The following is a 21,950-nucleotide window of genomic DNA, read 5'->3' as shown; positions in this document are numbered from 1 at the left end:
TTGACAATCTAAACTGAACAAAAGATGATATCCTGTGGTGATACAGTGAGATACTGTCCTCACCACACAGCACTGCCCCCCAATCATCAAGATCCACGGCACGGACCTGGACACCGTGGACCACTTCCCATATCTTGGGAGCCTCCTATCAACACGAGCAGGCATCGCCGACGAGATCCAACACCACCTCCAGTGCGCCAGTGCAGCCTTCGGCCGCCTGAGGAAAAGAGTATTTGAAGACCAGGCCCTCAAAACTGCCACCAAGCTCATGGTCTACAGGGCTGCAGTAATACCTGCCCTCCTGTATGGATCAGAGACATGGACCATGTACAGCAGACACCTCAAATTGCTGGAGAAATATCACCAACGATGTATCCGCAAGATCCTACAAATCCCCTGGGAGGACAGGCACACCAACATCAGTGTCCTCATCCAGGCCAACATCCCCAGCATCGAAACATTGACCACACTTGATCAGCTCCGCTGGGCAGGCCACATATCTGCATGCCAGGCACGAGACTCCCAAAGTAAGTGCTCTACTCGGAACTCCTTCATGGCAAATGAGCCAAAGGTGAGCAGCAGAAATGCTACAAGGACACCCTCAAAGCCTCCCTGATAAAGTGCGACATCCCCACTGACACCTGGGAGTCCCTGGCCCAAGACCGCCCTAAGTGGAGGAAGTGCATCCGACAGGGCACTGAACACCTTGAGTCTCATCGCCGAGAGTATGCAGAAATCAAGCGCAGGCAGCAGAAAGAGCGTGCGGCAAACCAGTCCCACCCACCCCTTCTCTCAATGACTATCTGTCTCACCTGTGACAAAGTCTGTGGCTCTCGTATTGGACTGTTCAGCCACCAAAGAACTCACTTCAGGAGTGGAAGCAAGTCTTCCTCGATTCCGAGGGACTGCCTATGATGATGACAGTGAGAGACAGAATTACACTGTTGTGAGGGGAGGTGCAGAATTCATATCTTTACTGAAAGGATTTAGAAAGAAGTTTGTAATAAATCAGCTCAGAAGCAGTGAAAGTAAAAGCTTTTGATTGATGTCTGGACAAAATACATGGATAGAGAGGGACAGATTTTCCTGGTTCGCTCTTGGCATAAAGCAGCATCTGGGCAGAATGCATAGAAGAAAATCAGGGAGCAAGGTTCATGTGCCCACAATAGATACCTGCGTGTAGTTTGCTTAAAGTTAAGCTAAAATGTTTTGTTAATAAAAGTGTATTTTCTTTTTAGGCAGGAGGCAAGCATTACCACCCAACTTGTGCAAGGTGTGTCAGATGTCACCAGATGTTCACAGAGGGAGAAGAAATGTACCTAACAGGTATGTTAGGCTTGAAATAATATTTTACAGAACATTTCCACTGCAATATCATAGGAACTATACCTACAGTATTAATATGAAGAAACAGCTTTTGGAATTTTGTCATCAAGATCATACATAGTGTAACCATTGCAAATGGTTTCCTGAACTCAGATCGTCAGCGCCAATGTTGGGATACATAAAATTCCGCTCCCAATCACTTTATATGAGTTACCTTTTATATCAGTCTCTAAACTCATCAAAGTTCAAAAAGAACTTTTAAAATGAAAATAATGCTAAACTGGATATTTTTGAAATAAAATAATTAATTGTGCTGTTCGTACAAGGGAATTAGAGCAGTTTTTTTTGTTAAACTGAAAAATTTCAGAATGTTTAGTTATTAGTGTGAATTTATATGCGACAAAAACAACTTGGGAGACCAAGGCTGTAAAGGTTTCTCCAGCCTTTCCTCTAACGCTGGGGCTGGGGAGAGACGGTGGTGAAATTGGTCCTGGGCGGCAGCGCCAAGCAGGCAATGGTAAGTCGGTAGGCCCTTTTATGCCCTGCCCCATATTCTTTTCGATTGAAACCAATGGAACCAAATACCAGAGCGGTGTGTAACACATGCAGCCAATCTGCTTCGCCCATTTTCCGCCTGGCGGATAAAGTCCAATTCACCCCCACTGCAAACAAACCTCCTCTATGGCTTTTCTGGTGTCTGCACCTGAAGAGGGTGCATGAATGTAAATTAAAGACAAATGAATGTCAGAGATCACTGCACTCAAATATCTTCTAATAGCACTGGGAACAGTTAAGGGGCAAACTGCTCCTGGAGAAGTCTGGTGTGACAGATGCCAGAGCTGTCCTTTGGGTGCTATCTGCCTGTGACAGACAGATTGGTGATAGAAACATCTATTTATCACAGGAAAAAGAATTCTCCCTCCCCGACCATACGACTGTTCTATGACAATTGGAATAAAAAGGGAAGCCTCACTGTTAACTCAGCACCCGCCTCCTATTGCTACACCATAATTCGTCATAAACACACTTGTTTCCCCCTGCTCCTCCACCTACTACTCAGCACAATGGTGTCACACTCCAAAACAGAAGGATCATCCAGACTGTGCTTGGGCTGCTCCAAATATCAGGCGGCATGTAAAACAGTCAGCCAATCTAGCTGTGGCGCAGTAGCACGAGAGTAGTCACAGATTTTGTCCCATTTTACTAAAGAAGGTGGTTACAGCAATGAAAAAAATCACAAATTTTGGTGGTTAGAATTAATTTCAGGATTCATCAACACTCACCAGCAGCTGCCATTTTTAACATTTAAAGTATTACCTTTCATGCAGCTTTCACTGTGCATACCCCTTTAACATGCAGGACTCCTTTAGGCCCAGAATGCACCCAGACCGCCTCCTCTCTTCATGGTTGGGGCCAATACTGCACCCCAAGTGCGCACACATGGGCCTGCTGCACAACTGCAGAATTAAAATGATGCCCCGCAGGACTTTCGAGCACTCAGTTCTTGGTCCCTGCAGGGCGCACTTCCCATGTGCTCCACACTAATTGCTCCTGGATGACGGTGGCCTTCATATGTCACTCATTTTTGGGGGGTATGTGCATACTTTACACTTGTCTGTATTAAATTAAATCTTCCAATCTTCTGTCCACCTACATGTTTTGTCCAACTCACTTTGCACTTCCCAAGCTGCCTCCTCAACGTCAACTGCCATTCCTCGTTTGGTATCAACTGCAGATATGCCTAACGTGCAGTGATTTTCTGATTCGTTAACTTTGAAATAAATTTGAAACAGTCCCAAAACGAAACCCTGTGGCACCCTACTCAGCATTTCCCTGACCCAAAATTAACTCCTGTAACAAGTACCCACTACTTTTTCCCTTCATCCAAGCTCTTATCCATTTCCGAGATGGACGCGACTGCTGCTAACGAACTGGAAGTAGTTGTGCATGCGCAGTCTCAGTGTTTTTTTGGTGGTTCCGATTTGAAAGAAAACTGTTGGGAGAAAGTTTGGAGGTTGATTTTTTTTGTTAAGTGAGGGGTTTTCGAGATTAGTCTCCGTCTTTAGGCCTCGGTGTCCTTTGTTTGAGGGGTGAAGAGGGCCGCGGGGAGATGAGAGGGAGGGAGGTCAACGAGCTTTTCTCGCGTTGAGGAGAAAGTCGGTATTATTCTGTCGGTTGGAGTGGGAAGCGGCTTTACCCGGCTTCAGCCAGATACATTCCTATTGAACCGGCTCCTAACTTTTTTCCCCACCTTTGATCCAAGAAAGAAAGGCCCAAAGTCAGCAAGCTGGAGAGTGAATGCTTCATTTTGACTGACAGCGGAAAACGGAGCGGGGCTAAAATGTCAAGAAAATGGAGCGGAACTGAAATGTCGGGAACAAGAATTGGGGCAAGCAGAAACATGATTGAAATTTCTAGATTAATGCGCAGAATGCTTCATTGGCAGGAGTCACTCCATTCCACGATTTACCCTGAATTCAATAGCTGTCAACTTGATTTGTTGTGACATCTACCGGAAAGATTAGTAATTGATTATTGACTGATAATCAATTGTTGATTGTTATATAGTAATTCATGCAGTCAAGTATATTGTGTTTTGTTTAATCACTCTCTAAAGTATATGCCTCTTGACATTTGCATATATGATAGTACACAATCACAATATTTCACAAGATGGGTGAGATTTATTGATCAATAGTTAATATTTCACCTTGTGGTGAGACAGAAACGCATTCCCAATTTGAGTGCAATATTCAGCGACTGAAGTTTGGCCAAATAGGACATTGCAAAAAAGTGGAACAATATAAACAAAATATTATTGTAGTAAATCCTAGTAAATCCTATGTTACAGAATGCCAAAGGTATTTGAATTTACAGTGGCTTTGATGCTTTTGTTTTCAATGAAAGTAGATTTGAATTTTATACACTAGTTGCTGGATGCCATTAACATTTTCTCGGCGAGCCGTGAGTGCCAAATTGCCTCAATGCTGCAGTTCGGCGGTTTGGTGAGGAGGAAAATCATCCAGCTACTCTGCACAGCCAGCCAACAGTTGAGGCCTGTTGGAGGAGTGGGGGGAGGGGAGGAAGTGGAGTGGTGGGGAGGGCGAGAATGGATCAGAAGCAGGAAGATTCCTTGCTTCGTCCATTTCTCCTTGAATGTTGCAATCGAGGTCCTGCAAGAAGCATAGGAGTGCTGAATACCCATTTTAAGGCTTCGCTGAAAGTTGATTTTGGTGGGCAAATAGGTACACGGTGACCCCACCAGACTTTCAACTGCTAGTCATCCATTTTTCAGGCAAGAAACGGGTGGCCAACAGTCGAACGTCTCCCCCATTGTGATCTCTCGGGAGGTAGTGATAGTTCACCAGACAGACGTAGAGAAGGGACTTCAACTCTGAGTAATAAACCCTTTACTTCTTATCCAATAACCATGTCACACGATATCAGGGATATTACAAGCCAGAACAAAAATAATAGCTGGATGGGAGATAGAGGTAAAGCAATTTCAAAATAAAATGTTTGGTTTTCTCATTACCGATATGTCAGGTCTTCTCTGCCTCCTTTCATCCAATTTACTGTATTCACAGAATTTTCATGAAGCTCTCTACATGAGCACAGGCAGCCGTGATCATCGTCATGTCGTGTGGCTACACCTGCCACTGTTCCACACAGGCTCTGGCTCGAGAGTTGAAGCTCCTCAGATCCTCAGGTCTGCATGGCTCGGGGAGTAGAGGGAATTCTAGGAAATGCTCCATTGTTTGAGATGCCTCCCCGTAGTCACAGTCGATAATATCAGTTTGACTGTATCCCCACTTCTGCATGAGGGCTCTGCAGTGGCCGACACCAGTCCTGAGGCGATTGAGACACAGCCAAGTACGCCAAATCTCACTGGCTCTTGTTGGATGGACTAGTCATTGGTATAGATGTTAAGCCGAGATTAATGCTGAGGATATAAAACCAGAAAATGCTGGAAATACTCAGGCAGCATTTGTGAAGAGAGAAACAGTGTTAACATTTCTGGTCAATGTCCTTTCGTCAATTCTGGTCGATGCCCTTTCTGGTCGATGACTTTTCATCAGTTCTAACGAAAGGTCAGTGACCAGAAACATTTCCCCTATTTCTCTCTCCACAGATCCTGCCTGACCCATTGAATATTTCTAGCCTTTTCTGTTTTTATTTCAGATTTCCAGCATCTGCAGTATTTTGCTTTAGTATTAATGCTGAGGAGCTCCTTAAGATAAGCACACTGCGGTAATTCACAGGATCGTAAGTCGGATCTAGTTCTTTGGCCAATTTGATTTTATCCTCTCACTCTGATTTGGTGGTGTTGGTTGAGGGAAAAATGTAAGCCAGGAAGCACCAAGAGAACACCCCTGTTCTACTTTTGAATAGTCCACCAGATCGTTTATATACCTCTGAGTAGGCAGGCAGGACTTCCTCAGTTTAATATCTCCTTTGAAAGATGGCACCTCAGAAAAGTTAGTAGTTCCTCAGTTCTACACAGAAGTGTTGGCCTGGCTTTATTGTTTAAGTTCTGGAGTGGAGCTTGAGCCCATGGCTTCTTACTCAGAAGCAGACACAGAGCCAAGCTGATATAGTCAGCATTAGGCAATGTCATGCAATATTGTGAGTTCAAAGTTATAGGGCTGGATTTTCGGTTAAATTGCAGCCCATTTAGCACCTCGGCAGGGAGCAAAATGTTTTTCTGGGCGTGAAATGAGACGAACAAGATTTTGCGCCCGGGTGGAACTTTTTCCAAAGGTGTTGAGGCAACATAAAACTTACCGCCCCGCTGTTGTCTTCACCATTGGGATGAAGTAAATCGTCGTGCATCACTGTGCTAGGGCCCCAGGCGGAACTTTTGACTATTTCGCCTGATGTAGTGTCCGCCCAAGGACCTGCCCAGAAAAACAAGATGGACCCAGGGCGCACCTGGCGCTAACGGCACCATGTCGAAAGCGCAGGAAGAAGTCGCAGTTATGAGTCAATAAGACAGTTGGGAAAAGAACGCTGCATTACTGCATACGTTTGATTGTGAAGTTTTATGTGAGTTTCTAGTTTGTTTATAAAGGACATTGTAAAGGATGTGGACCATGCTCGGTCGGGAGCCAGTAATCGTGGCTGCTATTGCCATACGGCTTCAAGCTGGAAGAAGGCTTATTGTTGATTATTTACAACATAATCGAAGAGGTGGCAGATGTATGGTGAGGAGGCCTTCCCCCCACGAGTTTACAGGGAACATCGCTCATACCTGCAGCTCTCTGAGGCACAGTGCATTCAAAGGCTGCACTTCCGAAAAAAAGTGCTGAGAGAGATATGCCAGCTCACATAGGCGGACCTACAACCTACCAGTGACAACAGGACTGCACTGCCTGGCTGTAGATTTTGAATGATTTTCTGGCTTCCCCAAGGTTCAGGGTGCCCTTGACTATACACACATCGCCCTGCGAGCACCTTTAGAGAATCTAGAGGTTTTCTGAAACTGAAAGGGATTCCACTCTGTGAACATGTAGATCGTCTGCGACCGTACTCAGCGCATCATGGCAGTCAGTGCCCGATATTCAGGGAGCATGCATGATGCTTTCATCTTGCATGAGAGCAGTGTCTCACGCATGTTCCAGCGTGAAGCACAAGGCCAGAGCTAGACGCTGGGGGACAAAGGATACGGCCTCGTCACCTGGCTCATGACCCACCTCCGGAACCCTCAGACAGAAGCTGAGCATCGCTATAATGAGAGCCATGCAGCCACAAGCAACATCGTCGAACAAACAATCGATTGCTAAAGCAGTGCTTTCGATGCCTGGAGCACACTGGAGGCTGCCTGTAATGCTCCCCTCAGCAGGTCTCTGAGTTCATTGTGGTGTGCTGCGTGCTGCACAACGTAGTCATCATGAGGGAACAGCCTATGGGGATTGCAGGACCACCTCAGGAGAAAGGGGAGGAGGAGGAAGATGAGGAACTGATGTCCTAGCGGAGTGTTTGCCAGTGCTGTTGGGGAGGGTTTAAACTAAAAAAGCAGGGGGATGGGAATCTATGCAGGGAGGCATAGGGAAGTAAAAAAGGGGCAGAAGCAAAAGGTAGGAAGGAGAAAAGCAAGAATGGAGGGCAGAGAAATCAAGGGCAAAAATCAAAAAGGGCCACATTACAACATAATTCTAAAAGGGCAAAGGGTGTTAAAAAAACAAGGCTGAAGGTTCTGAGTCACAATTCGAGAAGCATTTGTAATAAGGTGGATGAATTGACTGCGCAGATAGCTGTTAACGGATATGATGTAATTGGGATTACGGAGACATGGCTCCAAGGTAACCAAGGCTGGAAACTCAACATCCAGGGGTATTCAATATTCTGGAAGGACAGACAGGAAGGAAAAGGAGGTGGGGTAGCGTTAATGGTTAAAGAGGAGATTATCACAATAGTAAAGAAGGACATTAGCGTGGATGATGTGGAATCTATATGGGTAGAGCTGCGAAACACCAAAGGGCAGAAAACATTAGTGGGAGTTGTGTACAGATGAACAAATAGTAGTAGGGAGCTTGGGGATGGCATCAAACAGGAAATTAGGGATGCGTGCAATAAGGGTACAGCAGTTATCATGGGTGACTTTAATCTGCATATTGATTGGGCTAACCAAACTGGTAGCAATACTATGGACGTAGATTTCCTGGAGTGTATAAGGGATAGTTTTCTAAACCAATATGTCGAGGAACTAACTAGAGAACAGGCCATCCAAGACTGGGTCTTGTGTAACGAGAGAGGATTAATTAGCAATTTGGTTGTGCGAGGCCCCTTGGGGAAGAGTGACCATAATATGGTAGAATTCTTCACTAAAATGGAGAGTGACACAGTTAATTCAGAGACAAGGGTCCTGAACTTAAAGAAAGAAAACTTCGACAGTATGAGATTAGAATTGGCTAGGATAGAAACATAGAAAATAGGTGCAGGAGTAGGCCATTTGGCCCTGCGTGCCTGCACCACCATTCAAGAAGATCATCGCTGATCATTCACCCCAGTACTCCTTTCCTGCTTTCTCTCAATACCCCATGATCCCTTTAGCCGTAAGGGCCATATCTAACTCCCTCTTGAATATATCCAATGAACTAGCATCTACAATTCTCTGCAGTAGGGAATTCCACAGGTTAACAACTCTCTGGGTGAAGAAGTTTCTCCTCATCTCAGTCCTAAATGGCTTACCCCTTATCCTTAGACTATGTCCCCTGGTCTGGACATCCCCAACATCGGGAACATTCTTCCTGCATCTAACCTGTACTGTCCTGTCAGAATTTTATATGTTTCTATGAGATCCCCTCTCATCCTTCTAAACTCCATTGAATACAGGCCCAGTCGATCCAGTCTCTCCTCATATGTCAGTCCTGCCATCCCGGGAATCAGTCTGGTGAACCTTCGCTGCACTCCCTCAATAACAAGAACATCCTTCCTCAGATTAGGAGAACAAAACTGAACACAATATTCCAGGTGAGGCCTCACGAAGGCCCTGTACAACTGCAGTAAGACCTCCCTGCTCCTATACTCAAATCCCCTAGCTATGAAGGCCAACATACCATTTGCCTTCTTCACCGCTGCTGAACCTGCATGCCAACTTTCAATGACTGATGTACCATGACACCCAGGTCACGCTGCACCTCCCCTTTTCCGAATCTGCCGCCATTCAAATAAGATTCTGCCATGTTTTTGCCACCAAAGTGGATAACCTCACATTTATCCACATTATGCTGCATCTGCCATGCGTTTGCCCACTCACCTAACCTGTCCAAGTCACCCTGCAGCCTTTTAGTGTCCTCCTCACAGCTCACACTGCCACCCAGCTTAGTTTCATCTGCAAATTTGGAGATATTACACTCAATTCCCTCATCCAAATCATTAATGTATATTGTAAATAGCTGGGGTCCCAGCACTGAGCCCTGTGGTACCCCAATATTCACTGCCTGCCATTCTGAAAAGGATCCGTTTATCCCGACTCTCTCTTCCTGTCTGCCAACCAGTTCTCTATCCACATCAATACATTACCCCCAATACCATGTGCTTTAATTTTGCACACCAATCTCTTGTGTGGGACCTTGTCAAAAGCCTTTTGAAAGTCCAAATACACCACATTCACTGGTTCTCCCTTGTCCACTCTACCAGTTACATCCTCAAAAAAATTCTAGAAGTTTTGTCAAGCTGGATTTCCTTTTCATAAATCCTTGCTGACTTGGACCGATCCAGTCACTGCTTTCCAAATGTGCTGCTATTTCATCTTTAATAATTGATTACAACATTTTCCCCACTACTGATATCAGGCTAACCGGTCTATAATTACCCGTTTTCTCTTTCCCTCCTTTCTTAAAATGTGGTGTTACATTAGCTAGCCTCCAGTCCATAGGAACCGATCCAGAATCGATAGACTGTTGGAAAATGATCACCAATGCATCCATTATTTCTAGGGCTACCTCCTTAAGTATTCTGGGATGCAGACTATCAGGCCCCGGGGATTTATCGGCCTTCAATCGCATCAATTTCCCGAACACAATTTCCCGTCTAATAAGGATTTCCTTCAGTTCCTCCTTCTCACTAGACGCTCAGTTCCCTAGTATTTCCGGAAGGTTATTTATGTCTTCCTTCGTGAAGACAGAACCAAAGTATTTGTTTAACTGGTCTGCCATTTCTTTGTTCCCCATTATATAAATTCACCTGAATCTGAATGCAAGGGATCTACAGTTGTTTTCACTAATCTTTTTCTTCGCATGTCAATAGAAGCTTTTGCAGTCAGTTTTTATGTACCCAGCAAGCTTCCTCTCATACTCTATTTCCCCCCTCCTAATTAAAGCCTTTGTCCTCCTCTGCTATATTACAAAATTCTCCCAGTCCTCAGAATAGACTGGAGAATGATACTTAAAAGGTTGACGGTGGATAGGCAATAACAGACATTTAAATATCACATGGATGAACTACAACAATAGTGCATCCCTGTGTGGCGTAAGAATAAAAAAGGGAAGGTGACTCAACCGTGGCTAACAAGCAAAATTAAGGAAAATGTAAAATCCAAGGAAGTGGCTTATAAATTGGCCAGAAAAAGCAGCAAACCTGAGGACTGGGAGAAATTTAGAATTCAGCAGAGGAGGACTCGGGGTTTAATTAGGAGGGGGAAAATGGAGTATGAGAGTAAGCTTGCAGGGAACATAAAAACTGACTGCAAAAGCTTCTATAGCTATGTGGAGAAAAAGATTAGTGAAGACTAATGTAGGTCCCTTGCAGTCAGAATCAGAAGAATTCATAATGTGGAACAAGGAAATGGCAGACCAATGGAACAAATACTTTGGTTCTGTCTTCACTCAGGAAGACACGAATAACCTCCCGAAAATACTAGGGGACCGAGGGTCTAGTGAGAAGGAGGAACTGAGGGAAATCCTTATTAGTCAGGAAATAGTGTTAGGGAAATTGAAGGGACTGAAGGCTGATATATCCCCAGGGCCTGATAGTCTACATCTCAGAGTACTTAAGAAAGTGGCCCTAGAAATAGTCGATGCATTGGTAGTCATTTTCCAACATTCTATAGATTCTGGTTCAGTTCCTATGGATTGGAGGGTAGTTAATGTAACCTCACTTTTTAAAAAGGGAGGGAGAGAGAAAACAGAGAATTAGAGACCAGTTAGCCTGACATCGGTAGTGGGGAAAATGTTGGAATCAATTATTAAAGATGTAATAGCAGCGCATTTCAAGAGTAGTGACAGGATCGGTCCAAGGCAGCACAGATTTATGAAAGGGAAATCATGCTTGACAAATCTTCTAGAATTTTTTGAGGATGTAATTAGTAGAATGGATAAAGGAGAACCAGTGTATGTGATGTATTTGGACTTTTAAAAGGCTTTTGACAAGGTCCCACGCAAGAGATTAGCGTGCAAAATTAAGGCACATGGTATTGGGGGTAATGTATTGACGTGGATAGAGAACTGGTTGGCAGACAGGAAGCAAAGAGTGGGAATAAATGGGGCCTTTTCAGAATGGCAGTCAGTGAAAGTGGGGTACCGCAGGGTTCAGTGCTGGGACCCCAGCTATTTACAATATACATTAATGATTTAGGCGAAGGAATTGAATGTAATATCTCCAAGTTTGCAGATGACACTAAGCTGGCTGGCAGTGCAAGCTGCAAGGAGGATGCTAGGAAGCTACAGGGTGACTTGGACAGGTTAGGTGAATGGGCAAATGCATGGCAGATGCAGTATAATGTGGATAAATGTGAGGTTATCCATTTCGGTTGCAAAAACAGGAAGGCAGATTATTATCTGAATGGTGACAGATTAGTAAAAGGGGAGGTGTCATGGTACATCAGTCATTGAAGGTAGGCATGCAGGTACAGCAGGCGGTGAAGAAGGCAAATGGCATGCTGGCCATCATATCGAGAGGATTTGAGTATAGGAGCAGGAAGGTCTTACTGCAGTTGAACAGGGCCTTGGTGAGATCACACCTTGAGTATTGTGTGCAGTTTTGGTCTCCTAATCTGAAGAAGGACATTCTTGCTATTGAGAGAGTGCAGTGAAGGTTCACCAGACTGATTCCCGGGATGGCAGGACTGACATATGAAGAAAGATTGGATCGACTAGGCTTCTATTCACTGGAATTTTGAAGAATGAGAGGGGATCTCATAGAAACATATAAAATTCTGACAGGATTGGACAGGTTAGATGCAGGATGAATATTCCCGATGTTGGGGAAGTCTACGACCAGGGGTCACAGTCTAAGGATAAGGGATAAGCCATTTAGGATCGAGATGAGGAGAAACTCCTTTACTCAGTGAATTTTGAACCTGTGGAATTCTCTACCACAGAAAGCTGTTGAGGGCAGTTCGTTAGATATATTCAAAAGGGAGTTAGATGTGGCTCTTACGTCTAAAGGGATCAAGAGTTATGGAGAAAAAGCAGAAATGGGGTACGAAAGTTGCATGATCAGCCTTAATCGTATTGAATGGTGGTGCAGGCTCGAAAGGCTGAATAACCTACTCCTGCACCTACTTTCTATGTTTCTAAGAAGAACCCATGCCACTACCACCACCACCACATCCACAGGGGAGGCATCATGGAGATTTCCCGCTGCAAACGCCTTACATTGGCAGCTCATAATTGAACAATTTGCTTGAAGAGTGAACGGCAGGATTAACATAGAAACATAGAAACATAGAAAATAGGTGCAGGAGTAGGCCATTCGGCCCTTCGAACCTGCACCACCATTTGATAAGATCATGGCTGATCATTCCCTCAGTACCCCTTTCCTGCTTTCTCTCCATACCCCTTGATCCCCTTAGACGTAAGGACCATATCTAACTCCTTCTTGAATATATCCAATGAACTGGCATCAACAACTCTCTACGGCAGGGAATTCCACAGGTTAACAACTCACTGAGTGAAGAAGTTTCTCCTCATCTCAGTCCAAAATGGCATACCCCTTATCCTAAGACTGTGTCCCCTGGTTCTGGACTTCCCCAACATCGGGAACAATCTATCCGCATCTAACCTGTCCCGTCCCGTCAGAATCTTGTATGTTTCTATGAGATCCCCTCTCATCCTTCTAAACTCCAATGTATAAAGGCACAGTTGATCCAGTCTCTCCTCATATGTCAATCCAGCCATCCCAGGAATCAGTCTGGTGAACCTTCGCTGCACTCCCTCAATAGCAAGAACGTCCTTCCTCAGATTAGGAGACCAAAACTGAACACAATATTCCAGGTGAGGCCTCACGAAGGCTCTGTACAACTGCAGCAAGACCTCCCTGCTCCTTTAATCAAATCCCCTAGCTATGAAGGCCAACATACCATTTGCCTTCTTCAGCGCCTGCTGTACCTGTATGCCAACTTTCAATGACTGATGAACCATGACACCCAGGTCTTGTTGCACCTCCCCTTTTCCTAATCTGTCACCATTCAGATAATATTCTGTCTTCGCATTTTTGCCCCCAAAGTGGATAACCTCACATTTATCCACATTATACTGCATCTGCCATGCATTTGCCCACTCACCTAACCTGTCTAGGTCACCCTGCAGCCTCTTAGTGTCCCCCTCACAGCTCACACTGCCACCCACTTTCGTGTCATTTGCAAACTTGGAGATATTGCACTCAATTCCTTCATCCAAATCATTGATGTATATTGTAAAGAGCTGGGGTCCCAGCACTGAGCCCTGCGGCACTCCACTAGTCACTGCCTGCCATTCTGAAAAGGACCCATTTATCCCGTCTCTCTGCTTCCTGTCTGCCAACCAGTTCTCTATCCATGTCAGTACATTACCCCCAATACCATGTGCTTTGATTTTGCACACCAATCTCTTGTGTGAGACCTTGTCAAAAGCCTTGTGAAAGTCCAAATACACCACATCCACTGGTTCTCCCTTGTCCACTCTACTAATTACATCCTCAAAAAATTCCAGAAGATTTGTCAAGCATGATATTTCCTTAAGTACACTGGGATGCAGACTATCAGGCCCCGGGGATTTATCGGCCTTCAATCCCATCAATTTCCCTAACACAATTTCCCGCCTAATAAGGATATCCTTCAGTTCCACCTTCTCACTAGAAGCTCGGTCCCCTAGTACTTCCAGAAGGTTATTTGTGTCTTCCTTCATGAAGACAGAAGCAAAGTATTTGTTCAATTGGTCTGTCATTTCTTTGTCCCCCATTATAAATTCACCTAAATCTGACTGCAAGGGACTTACGTTTGTCTTCACTAATCTTTTTCTCTTCACATATCTGTAGAAGCTTTTACAGTCAGTTTTTATGTTCCCGGAAAGCTCCTTCTCGTACTCTATTTTCCCCCTCTTAATTAAACCCTTTGTCCTCCTCTGCTGAATTCTAAATTTCTCCCAGTCCTCAGGTTTGCTGCTTTTTCTGGCCAATTTATATGCCTCTTCCTTGGATTTAACATTATCCTTAATTTCCCTTGTTAGCCACGGTTGAGCCACCTTCCTCGTTTTATTTTTATTCCAGACAGGGATGTACAATTGCTGAAGTTCATCCATGTGATCTTTAAATGTTTGCCGTTGCCTATCCACCGTCAACCCTTTAAGTATCATTTGCCAGTCTATTCTAGCCAATTCACGCCTCAAACCATCGAAATTACCTTTCCTTAAGTTCAGGACCCTAGTTTCTGAATTAACTGTGTCACTCTCCATCCTAATAAAGAATTCTACCATGTTATGGTCACTCTTCCCCAAGGGGTATCGCACAACAAGATTGCTAATTAATCCTCTCTCATTACACATCACCCAGTCTCGGATGGCCAGCTCTCTAGTTGGTTCCTCGACATATTGGTCTAGAAAACCATCCCTTATACACTCCAGGAAATCCTTCTCCACCGTATTGCTGCCAGTTTGGTTTGTCCAATCTATATGTAGATTAAAGTCACCCATGATAACTGCTGTACCTTTATTGCATGCATCCCTAATTTCTTGTTTGATGCTGTCCCCAACCTTTCTACTACTGTTTGTTTGTCTGTACACAACTCCCACTAGCGTTTTCTGCCCCTTGGTATTCCGCAGCTCCAGCCATACCGATTCCACATCATCCAAGTTAATGTCCTTTTTTATTATTGCATTAATTTCCTCTTTAACCAGCAATGCCACCCCACTTCCTTTTCCTTTCTGTCTATCCTTCCTGAATGTTGAATACCCCTGGATGTTGAGTTCCCAGCCTTGGTCACCCTGGAGCCATGTCTCCGTGATACCAATTACATCATACCCGTTAACTGCTATCTGCGCAGTTAATTCGTCCACCTTATTCCGAATACTCCTCGCATTGAGGCACAGAGCCTTCAGGCTTGTCTTTCTAACACACTTTTCCCCTTTAGAATTTTGCTTTATACCTTAGGTTTCTCTGCCCTCCACTTTTACTTTTCTTCTTTCTATCTTTTGCTTCTGCCCCGTTCTACTTCCCTCTGTCTCCCTGCATAGGTTCCCATCCCCCTGCATTGCCTGGCCACTCTATCCCACCATGTTGACTACGTCCCCTCTTATTCTGAAAATGAGACACTACACAGGAATGGTTAAAGTGAAGAAAAAATGTATTGAACATTATAACATTGTAAGCTTTTTAATCTTCATTGTGATACCTAAATCAAATAAAATAAAATAATGAGCTGCATGCAGCAGTGTAATAATTCAAGAACATAATAAGAACATAATCCAGCAGTGTGATACTATAACGTAAATAAGATGAATCCAGCATCAAGAACATAATCCAGCAGTGCGATACTTAAATCAAATCCTACCCCACTATTTTTTGTCACCATCTTTTGCCCCCCCTTCCCCTCATCCCCCTCCCTTCCCTGCTGCTCCTCATCAAAGTGGCACCAGAGTGTGCAGTAAGGCTGCCAGAGCGCTGCTGTGTTGGGGGGAGAGATAATGGAGATGGCTTCTGGGGATGCACTGGACCTGCTCGTGGCATGGAAGGCCCGGCTTCTGACTGGCTAGCCTCTTCATCGGCGTCGCCAGTCACAGATGGCTTGGGTGACAAATGTCGCTGATGCTTGGTTGGGGACTGAGTGGAGGAAGACGGAATGCTGTCATCTGGAGGAATGACACCGCCTCCCATATCCCTTGGAGCCACTCTGTTGCCGACGGGGCTGGACCGTAGCAACCGGAGCACGATGTAAACTAATATCTTGCTGGCCTGCTTCATCCGTCACTTCCCCATGTGACAGTGGGGAATGCAGAGAGTATGGAGGAAGGCATGGACTGCATCACCTGCCCAAGCTGAAGCAGAGCTTGTGCCTGTGATGCACCAGAGTCTGCAATGGCTTGCGCCACACTCTTCGGGACTCCACTGCCACTGCTGGAGGTTACCAGTCTCGTGTTGGCATTGATGGTCTCGCTGGTATCATGGCTCGCACTGACAATCTGCGATCCAACCTCTGTAATGGTCGCTTTCAGATTGTCAATGCCCGCAAGAATCCTTCCCAAGACATCAAGGAGCTGACGGCTGACCTGGATGCTCTCACTGGACATTCCCACCATGTCCAGTTCCACGTCTGCCTGTCTGTCAGCAGATCGACTTTGCCGACTCACCCTCCAGAGAGATGGCCTGCGGGATTCAACCCCAGCACTGCATTGCTGCACGCCACTGGTCCCAGGAGCCTCGAATTCGTCGAACCCCAAGCAGGTCACGTCGTCCCCAGAGGAGCTGAGTGCCGATGGTGGAACAGGGATTGATTGATGCTGCTCCGGAGTCGGCTCATCGGTATCCTCCTCTTCCTCCTCCTCCTCTGCCTCCTCCTCCAGATGATGGCCTGACGTGGAGGGGTTCCTTGAGGGTTGCTGCACCTGTGGCTGGTCATCTGGAAGTAGAAAGCAACAGACAAATGGTTAGCAGCAGGGGAGGGCACAGGGTGACATGAGGAAGGTTGCATAGCACAGGTTAATTTGAAGGACCATCACAACTCCATTATATGTAGTCCAAAGGCACTGCAGAACATTGCTCCAACCCAGCCCAGGGAGTGTGCAGGACTTACCCTCAGTATCCGAGCGGGATTCAGCACCCCCAGTGGCAGCTGCCCGACCTGTGACACGGATGAGGCCTGCCACTCTCTCCTCGATGTCCATGAGTGGAAGGGTCTGAGGTGGACCGCTGCCTGTCCGCACCTGCTCATGGCAATTATGAGATTTCTTTGCCCGCAAAGCTGAAAATGGGAATGGTTACAAGAGGGTCCATCTGCTGCTGTGGCATGGATAGCCAGCAAAGCACTTGTGCCATACTTTGTGAATGTAATACAGTCCTCTGTTGAATGGCCTTGCAAGTTGCCATGGTTCATCAGGTGGACATTGAAGTGGGGAGCTATCTTATGGGATCTCAGAAAGCAATCTTAATAATTTGTAAAGATCATTCATGGCAAATAGGGTGCCGAATTAAGCCTACCTATGTGTCATGCATTTTAGGAAGCAACCCACAGTGTTGAGAGGCACCAACAGCTTGAGAATAAATAGTGTGTCAGATTTATCCTTGAAGTAATGAAGGAGTGAATGAATGAAAATGGTACTTTGACGACTCTGGTGAGATCGTTAAATTTCTCTCGGCACTGTGTGCCAATCTTCACCACAGTGTCTGAGGCAGAGACCTCCTCTGCTATGTTTCTCCAAATTCTCTTGAAGATGGCAGGTACTGGTCTAGAACCACCGCAAAGATGCAACTCTTGCCCTCTCCATTCCACAGCCCCCACTAAAGCTTCATTAGCCTCATGGCTGAAGCGCCTGGCATGCTGTCTTCCCTCGTCCTCCTCCATCATCGAATTCAAAATCTGAAATGGCTGATTCTGCCCCAGTTGTACTGCGCATGTACGCGCAGGTTGTGGCCACGCCCTGAATTAGCGTTTGCGACAGGAAACCAGAAGGTGGAAGCGCGCGGGGGGGGGGGGGAAAGCGCATGAGCAAAACAGCAGATTGCGTCAACGCCGGAGTCTGTGGTGCAACGCCGGAGTTTACGCTAACACTCCTCATGAACTTTCATTTGGCAAAAGTTTCTCGTTCCGGCGCTAACATTATCCCTGTACTAAATTTTTCACTCCGCCACGAACTGCGCCCGGAAAAGCTTGAAATTGCAAAATAAGAAAAATCCAGCCCATTGTGCTATAAGCAGAATAATGTTGGGTCAGTGATTGACTAGCTTATTTAATGACCGCTGATATTTCAGTCCAAGTTTAACAGGAAAACAATATTTTTGCTATTCAGAGATAACTGGGCAGTTATACTACCCAGCCAAGGAAATTGTACCCCAGGACACTTATTAGATTACTTCTTCTTCTTAAGCGGTCCCTCGAATCGAGGATGACTTGCTTCCACATCAAAAAGGGATGAGTTCAATGAGTTCACAGGTGTTGCAATGTAGGACCTAATATTCCAGGTCCCGAACTACATATTGAAGGGTGGAAGATGCCTGTGTGTGGAATTTTTTAATGTGTGGTGGCCGTTGCACACCAACCACCACACAGGCTTGACAGAGCTTGGTCTTGTCCAGTGGCAAGGGGTACCCAAGACGACTGGAGACCAGCTCTGCTGCACGGACCTAATGCGCACTCATCACAGTGTGGGTTGGTCTGTGCTGCCCCTGGTCCTTCGCCTCTTCTGGGCACCGAACTCACGCCTCTTCTGGGCCCCAATCACATTGCTCTGAAATCTCTCGCCGCTCCTTCGCCCTGACCTCGCCGCTCCTGCTGTACCTGCCCACGCTCCAATCACCGACCTGGTTTATGGTGGTGTCCAATCCAGTTGCCCTCTTCACAGCCATGTCCTCCCGGACCGGCTCGCGCTGTGCTCTGTAGTGGTATGCTCCTTTTATGGCCCTGACCTGCCGCTAATGGTCTTTCGCAGGTCTGTGAATGTTACATCTTGTAAATGGAAATCTAGGAGCCGATTCATAAACACAGTCTCATCACATTTTCTTTTGGGTTAGTTGCAATTCATTTTTTAAAAGTTGCTGGGAAATCCCAGATAAGAAAAGACGTAGGTGATTAAATGCTACAAGGCAGATATTCTTCTTCACTGCCTGGGTGGGAAACTGGGGGAGAGTGATCACCCACCCATAATTACAGCACACCTGATTTTAATAGCATTGAATCAGATTAGCACCCAGGCGAATAAGACAAAAATCTTCCTCTTTTGATTCTAGTTCTGCTGAGGCAATGGAATTGCCACGTATATGTAACTGGCCAGAGTTGAATAATGTTAATTACAATGTTGGATGTATTTTTTGGAGTTTTTCCTCTATTACCTTTGGGGCAGAGGGAGAAGTTTCAGAGACTAGCCTAACTATAAGTTTGCCTGTGGCTATTCATCCTCCTCAATGGATTGTATGATTTGAGGAGTATCCTTGACAGTGCAGATTCTACATGTTCTAATAGAAATAGCAGAGTTCATGGACAAATAGTGCTTTCTCATTCTGTTTTCTTACCTTACATATTAAATGTGGCTCCTCACTGGAATATTTTAATATCTATCAGCTGAAGTGGCACAAATTATTTATGGTCATACATAACTGAGCTACGGTGTAAAATAACTCTGCTTTTATATTGTTCTGAAAGTATATTTAAGGTAGTGATAGACATATTTTTGAACGATGAGGGAATCAAGGGTTCTGGGGAGCAGGCAGGAAAGTGGAGTTGAGGGCAAGATCAGATCAGCCATGATTTATTGAATGGCAGAGCAGGCTCGAGGGGCTAAATGACCTACTTCTGCTCCTATTTCTTAGGTTCTAGGCTTTATTGAAAGGGTCTAGTCCCTATTTTGTAACTGAAGTTTGCTTAGATTTCACAATATGTTCAGCTATGTATTAGAATTCATTAGCAGATCTCTCAGAGGCTAGTTCAGAAAGAGATAAAAGTGATTGTAAAGGAACTTCATTTCTTATATAAAGCTATTACTATTTCATTTTGTCTTTCTACTTATGCATGTTTGATCCTCCCCTCACCTTCTCATAAGTCATTTGTTTTCTCTTTTAAAATGTTTGCTGACCATCGAGTTCATTTGTTCTTCTTTACTGAGCTAGCATTCGTGCCAGCCTCTTGCTGATTATAGTACAGTTGTTTGTAGGGTTGCCAATACTGGTTTTTGTTTTATAGTGATTTATAAATCAAAGGAAGATCACAAAGGAATAGACTCTCCCTCTCGCTCTATGTCCCAGTTTGTGTTTCTCTTTCTCTCCCCCAGTTTGGGTTCCCTTCTCTTCTCCCGCCCTCACCCCCCACCCCCCACCCCCCCCTCTCACCTCGCCCTCCTGCTGCCATCATCCTCAGAACCAGCAATGAAGCAATGTATTCCAAATATGGGGGGGTCCAGCTCAGAAACGTGGTTTGATTGCAAGCCACAAGAGTCAGGATACTGCACATACACGAACTGCACATAGCAGCTGGAATTTTACTGGTGCTGAGAGGACGGGATCGGAGACGGGTCAGCTGTGAAATTTGAAATGATTGATAGCGAGTCGGGACTCTGCTGTGAATCTGCCTCCACACTAGTTTCCCAGGTATTGGGTCTGTCAGTGCTGAACAGACCCGACACCAAGTGGCAGGGGAGGCAACTTAGATTATTAAGAGCTTGTTAACAGGCACTTAAAAACTATTTTAAGCTCATCTTTAGATTTTAAGAGTTTGCCAATGGCTTCCCTGTTGCTCAGGGATCGCGTCAGGTAAGGAGGTTGGGTGTTGTGTCAGCATGGGATGATTTCTTAACTTGACAATTGCAAATGGTCTATAAAAGCTTCCATTCTATAGGGGTTCACTTTCCAAGGATGGACACTGTTGCTTACTGCATTTGGAAGACAGATTGAGCTTTATGCAGCTTGCAATTGTTTAGAGCAAACTCTCTATCCAGTGACACCTCAATGGAACACACTCTCTCACCATTGACACATCACTTCTGTCATCTCAAACTTACTTGCCATCTATTCCATCAGCATCAGTGCCCTTGAATAAATCCCACCATGATCAGCCTCAACACTAGCAGCAACGGACACATCAGAAGCACCAACAACATGAACCTTTTCCACAATCCACTGATGCTGCACAGGATGTAGGGCATCAACACCCGACTACATTGCTGCCCGGGATGCCAGGGATGGCCTCACCATGGCCAGATTTACTTCACTTGACACTGTACACCCACCCTGGCTGCTACATGATGGGCCAGGTTGGCACCACCCTGCACCAACACCATAAAGCATCCCTACAATGCTCCAGCAATTCCTTTCACATTCATCACCATTGTGGAGGGGTGCTGTTATGTCTCACCATTCACTGTGACTCACTAAGCCACTTCCAAAGATGCACACAAATCTGTCCAAGAAGGCAAAGTGTTGAAAATAAAGGTTTTGTTGTTTGAAACCACATTAACAGAAACTTTACGTGAACATTAGCTAAAACACCTTACGATATACATTAATGATTTAGATGAAGGAATTGAGTGTAATAACTCCAAGTTTGCAAATGACACTAAACTGGGTGGCGGTGTGAGCTGTGAGGAGGACACTAAAGGGCTGCAGGGTGACTTGGACAGGTTAGGTGAGTGGGAAAATGCATGGCAGATGCAGTATAATGTGGATAAATGTGAGGTTATCCACTTTGAGGGCAAAAACACGAAGACAGAATATTATCTGAATGGCGGCAGATTAGGAAAGGGGGAGGTGCAATGAAACCTGAGTGTCATGGTACATCAGTCATTGAAAGTTGGCATGCAGGTACAGCAGGCAGTGAAGAAGACAAATGGTATGTTGGCCTTCATAGCTAGGGGATTTGAGTATCGGAGCAGGGAGGTCTTACTGCAGTTGTACAGGGCCTTGGTGAGGCCTCACCTGGAATATTGTGTTCAGTTTTGGTCTCCTTTTGGTCTGAGGAAGGACGTTCTTGCTATTGAGGGAGTGCAGCGAAGGTTCACCAGACTGATTCACGGGATGGCGGGACTGACATAGGAGGAGAGACTAGATCAACTGGGCCTTTATACACTGGAGTTTAGAAGGATGAGAGGGCATCTCATAGAAACTTGCAAGATTCTGACGGGACTGGACAGGTTAGATGCGGGAAGAATGTTCCCGATGTTGGGGAGGTCCAGAATCAGGGGACAGAGTCTTAGGATAAGGGGTAGGCCATTTAGGACTGAGATGAG

The 21,950-nt window shown here is 45.4% G+C and overlaps 1 protein-coding gene across 2 annotated transcripts in view; it reads left to right on the top strand.

The window, feature by feature from the left end:
• The window catches only part of ablim3 (actin binding LIM protein family, member 3), a 408,687-nt gene that overhangs the window by 294,920 nt on the left and 91,817 nt on the right, over positions 1 to 21,950 (top strand). For both annotated transcript variants that reach the window (XM_070878428.1, XM_070878427.1), the window contains exon 7: positions 1,239 to 1,326. In XM_070878428.1, the coding sequence (XP_070734529.1) occupies positions 1,239 to 1,326 (88 nt within the window). The remainder of the gene's footprint in view (positions 1 to 1,238; positions 1,327 to 21,950) is intronic.

The sequence above is a fragment of the Pristiophorus japonicus genome, chromosome 4 (genome assembly GCF_044704955.1).
Source record: "Pristiophorus japonicus isolate sPriJap1 chromosome 4, sPriJap1.hap1, whole genome shotgun sequence".
NCBI lineage: Eukaryota > Metazoa > Chordata > Chondrichthyes > Pristiophoridae > Pristiophorus > Pristiophorus japonicus.
This window is presented reverse-complemented; position numbering and strand designations above follow the sequence as displayed.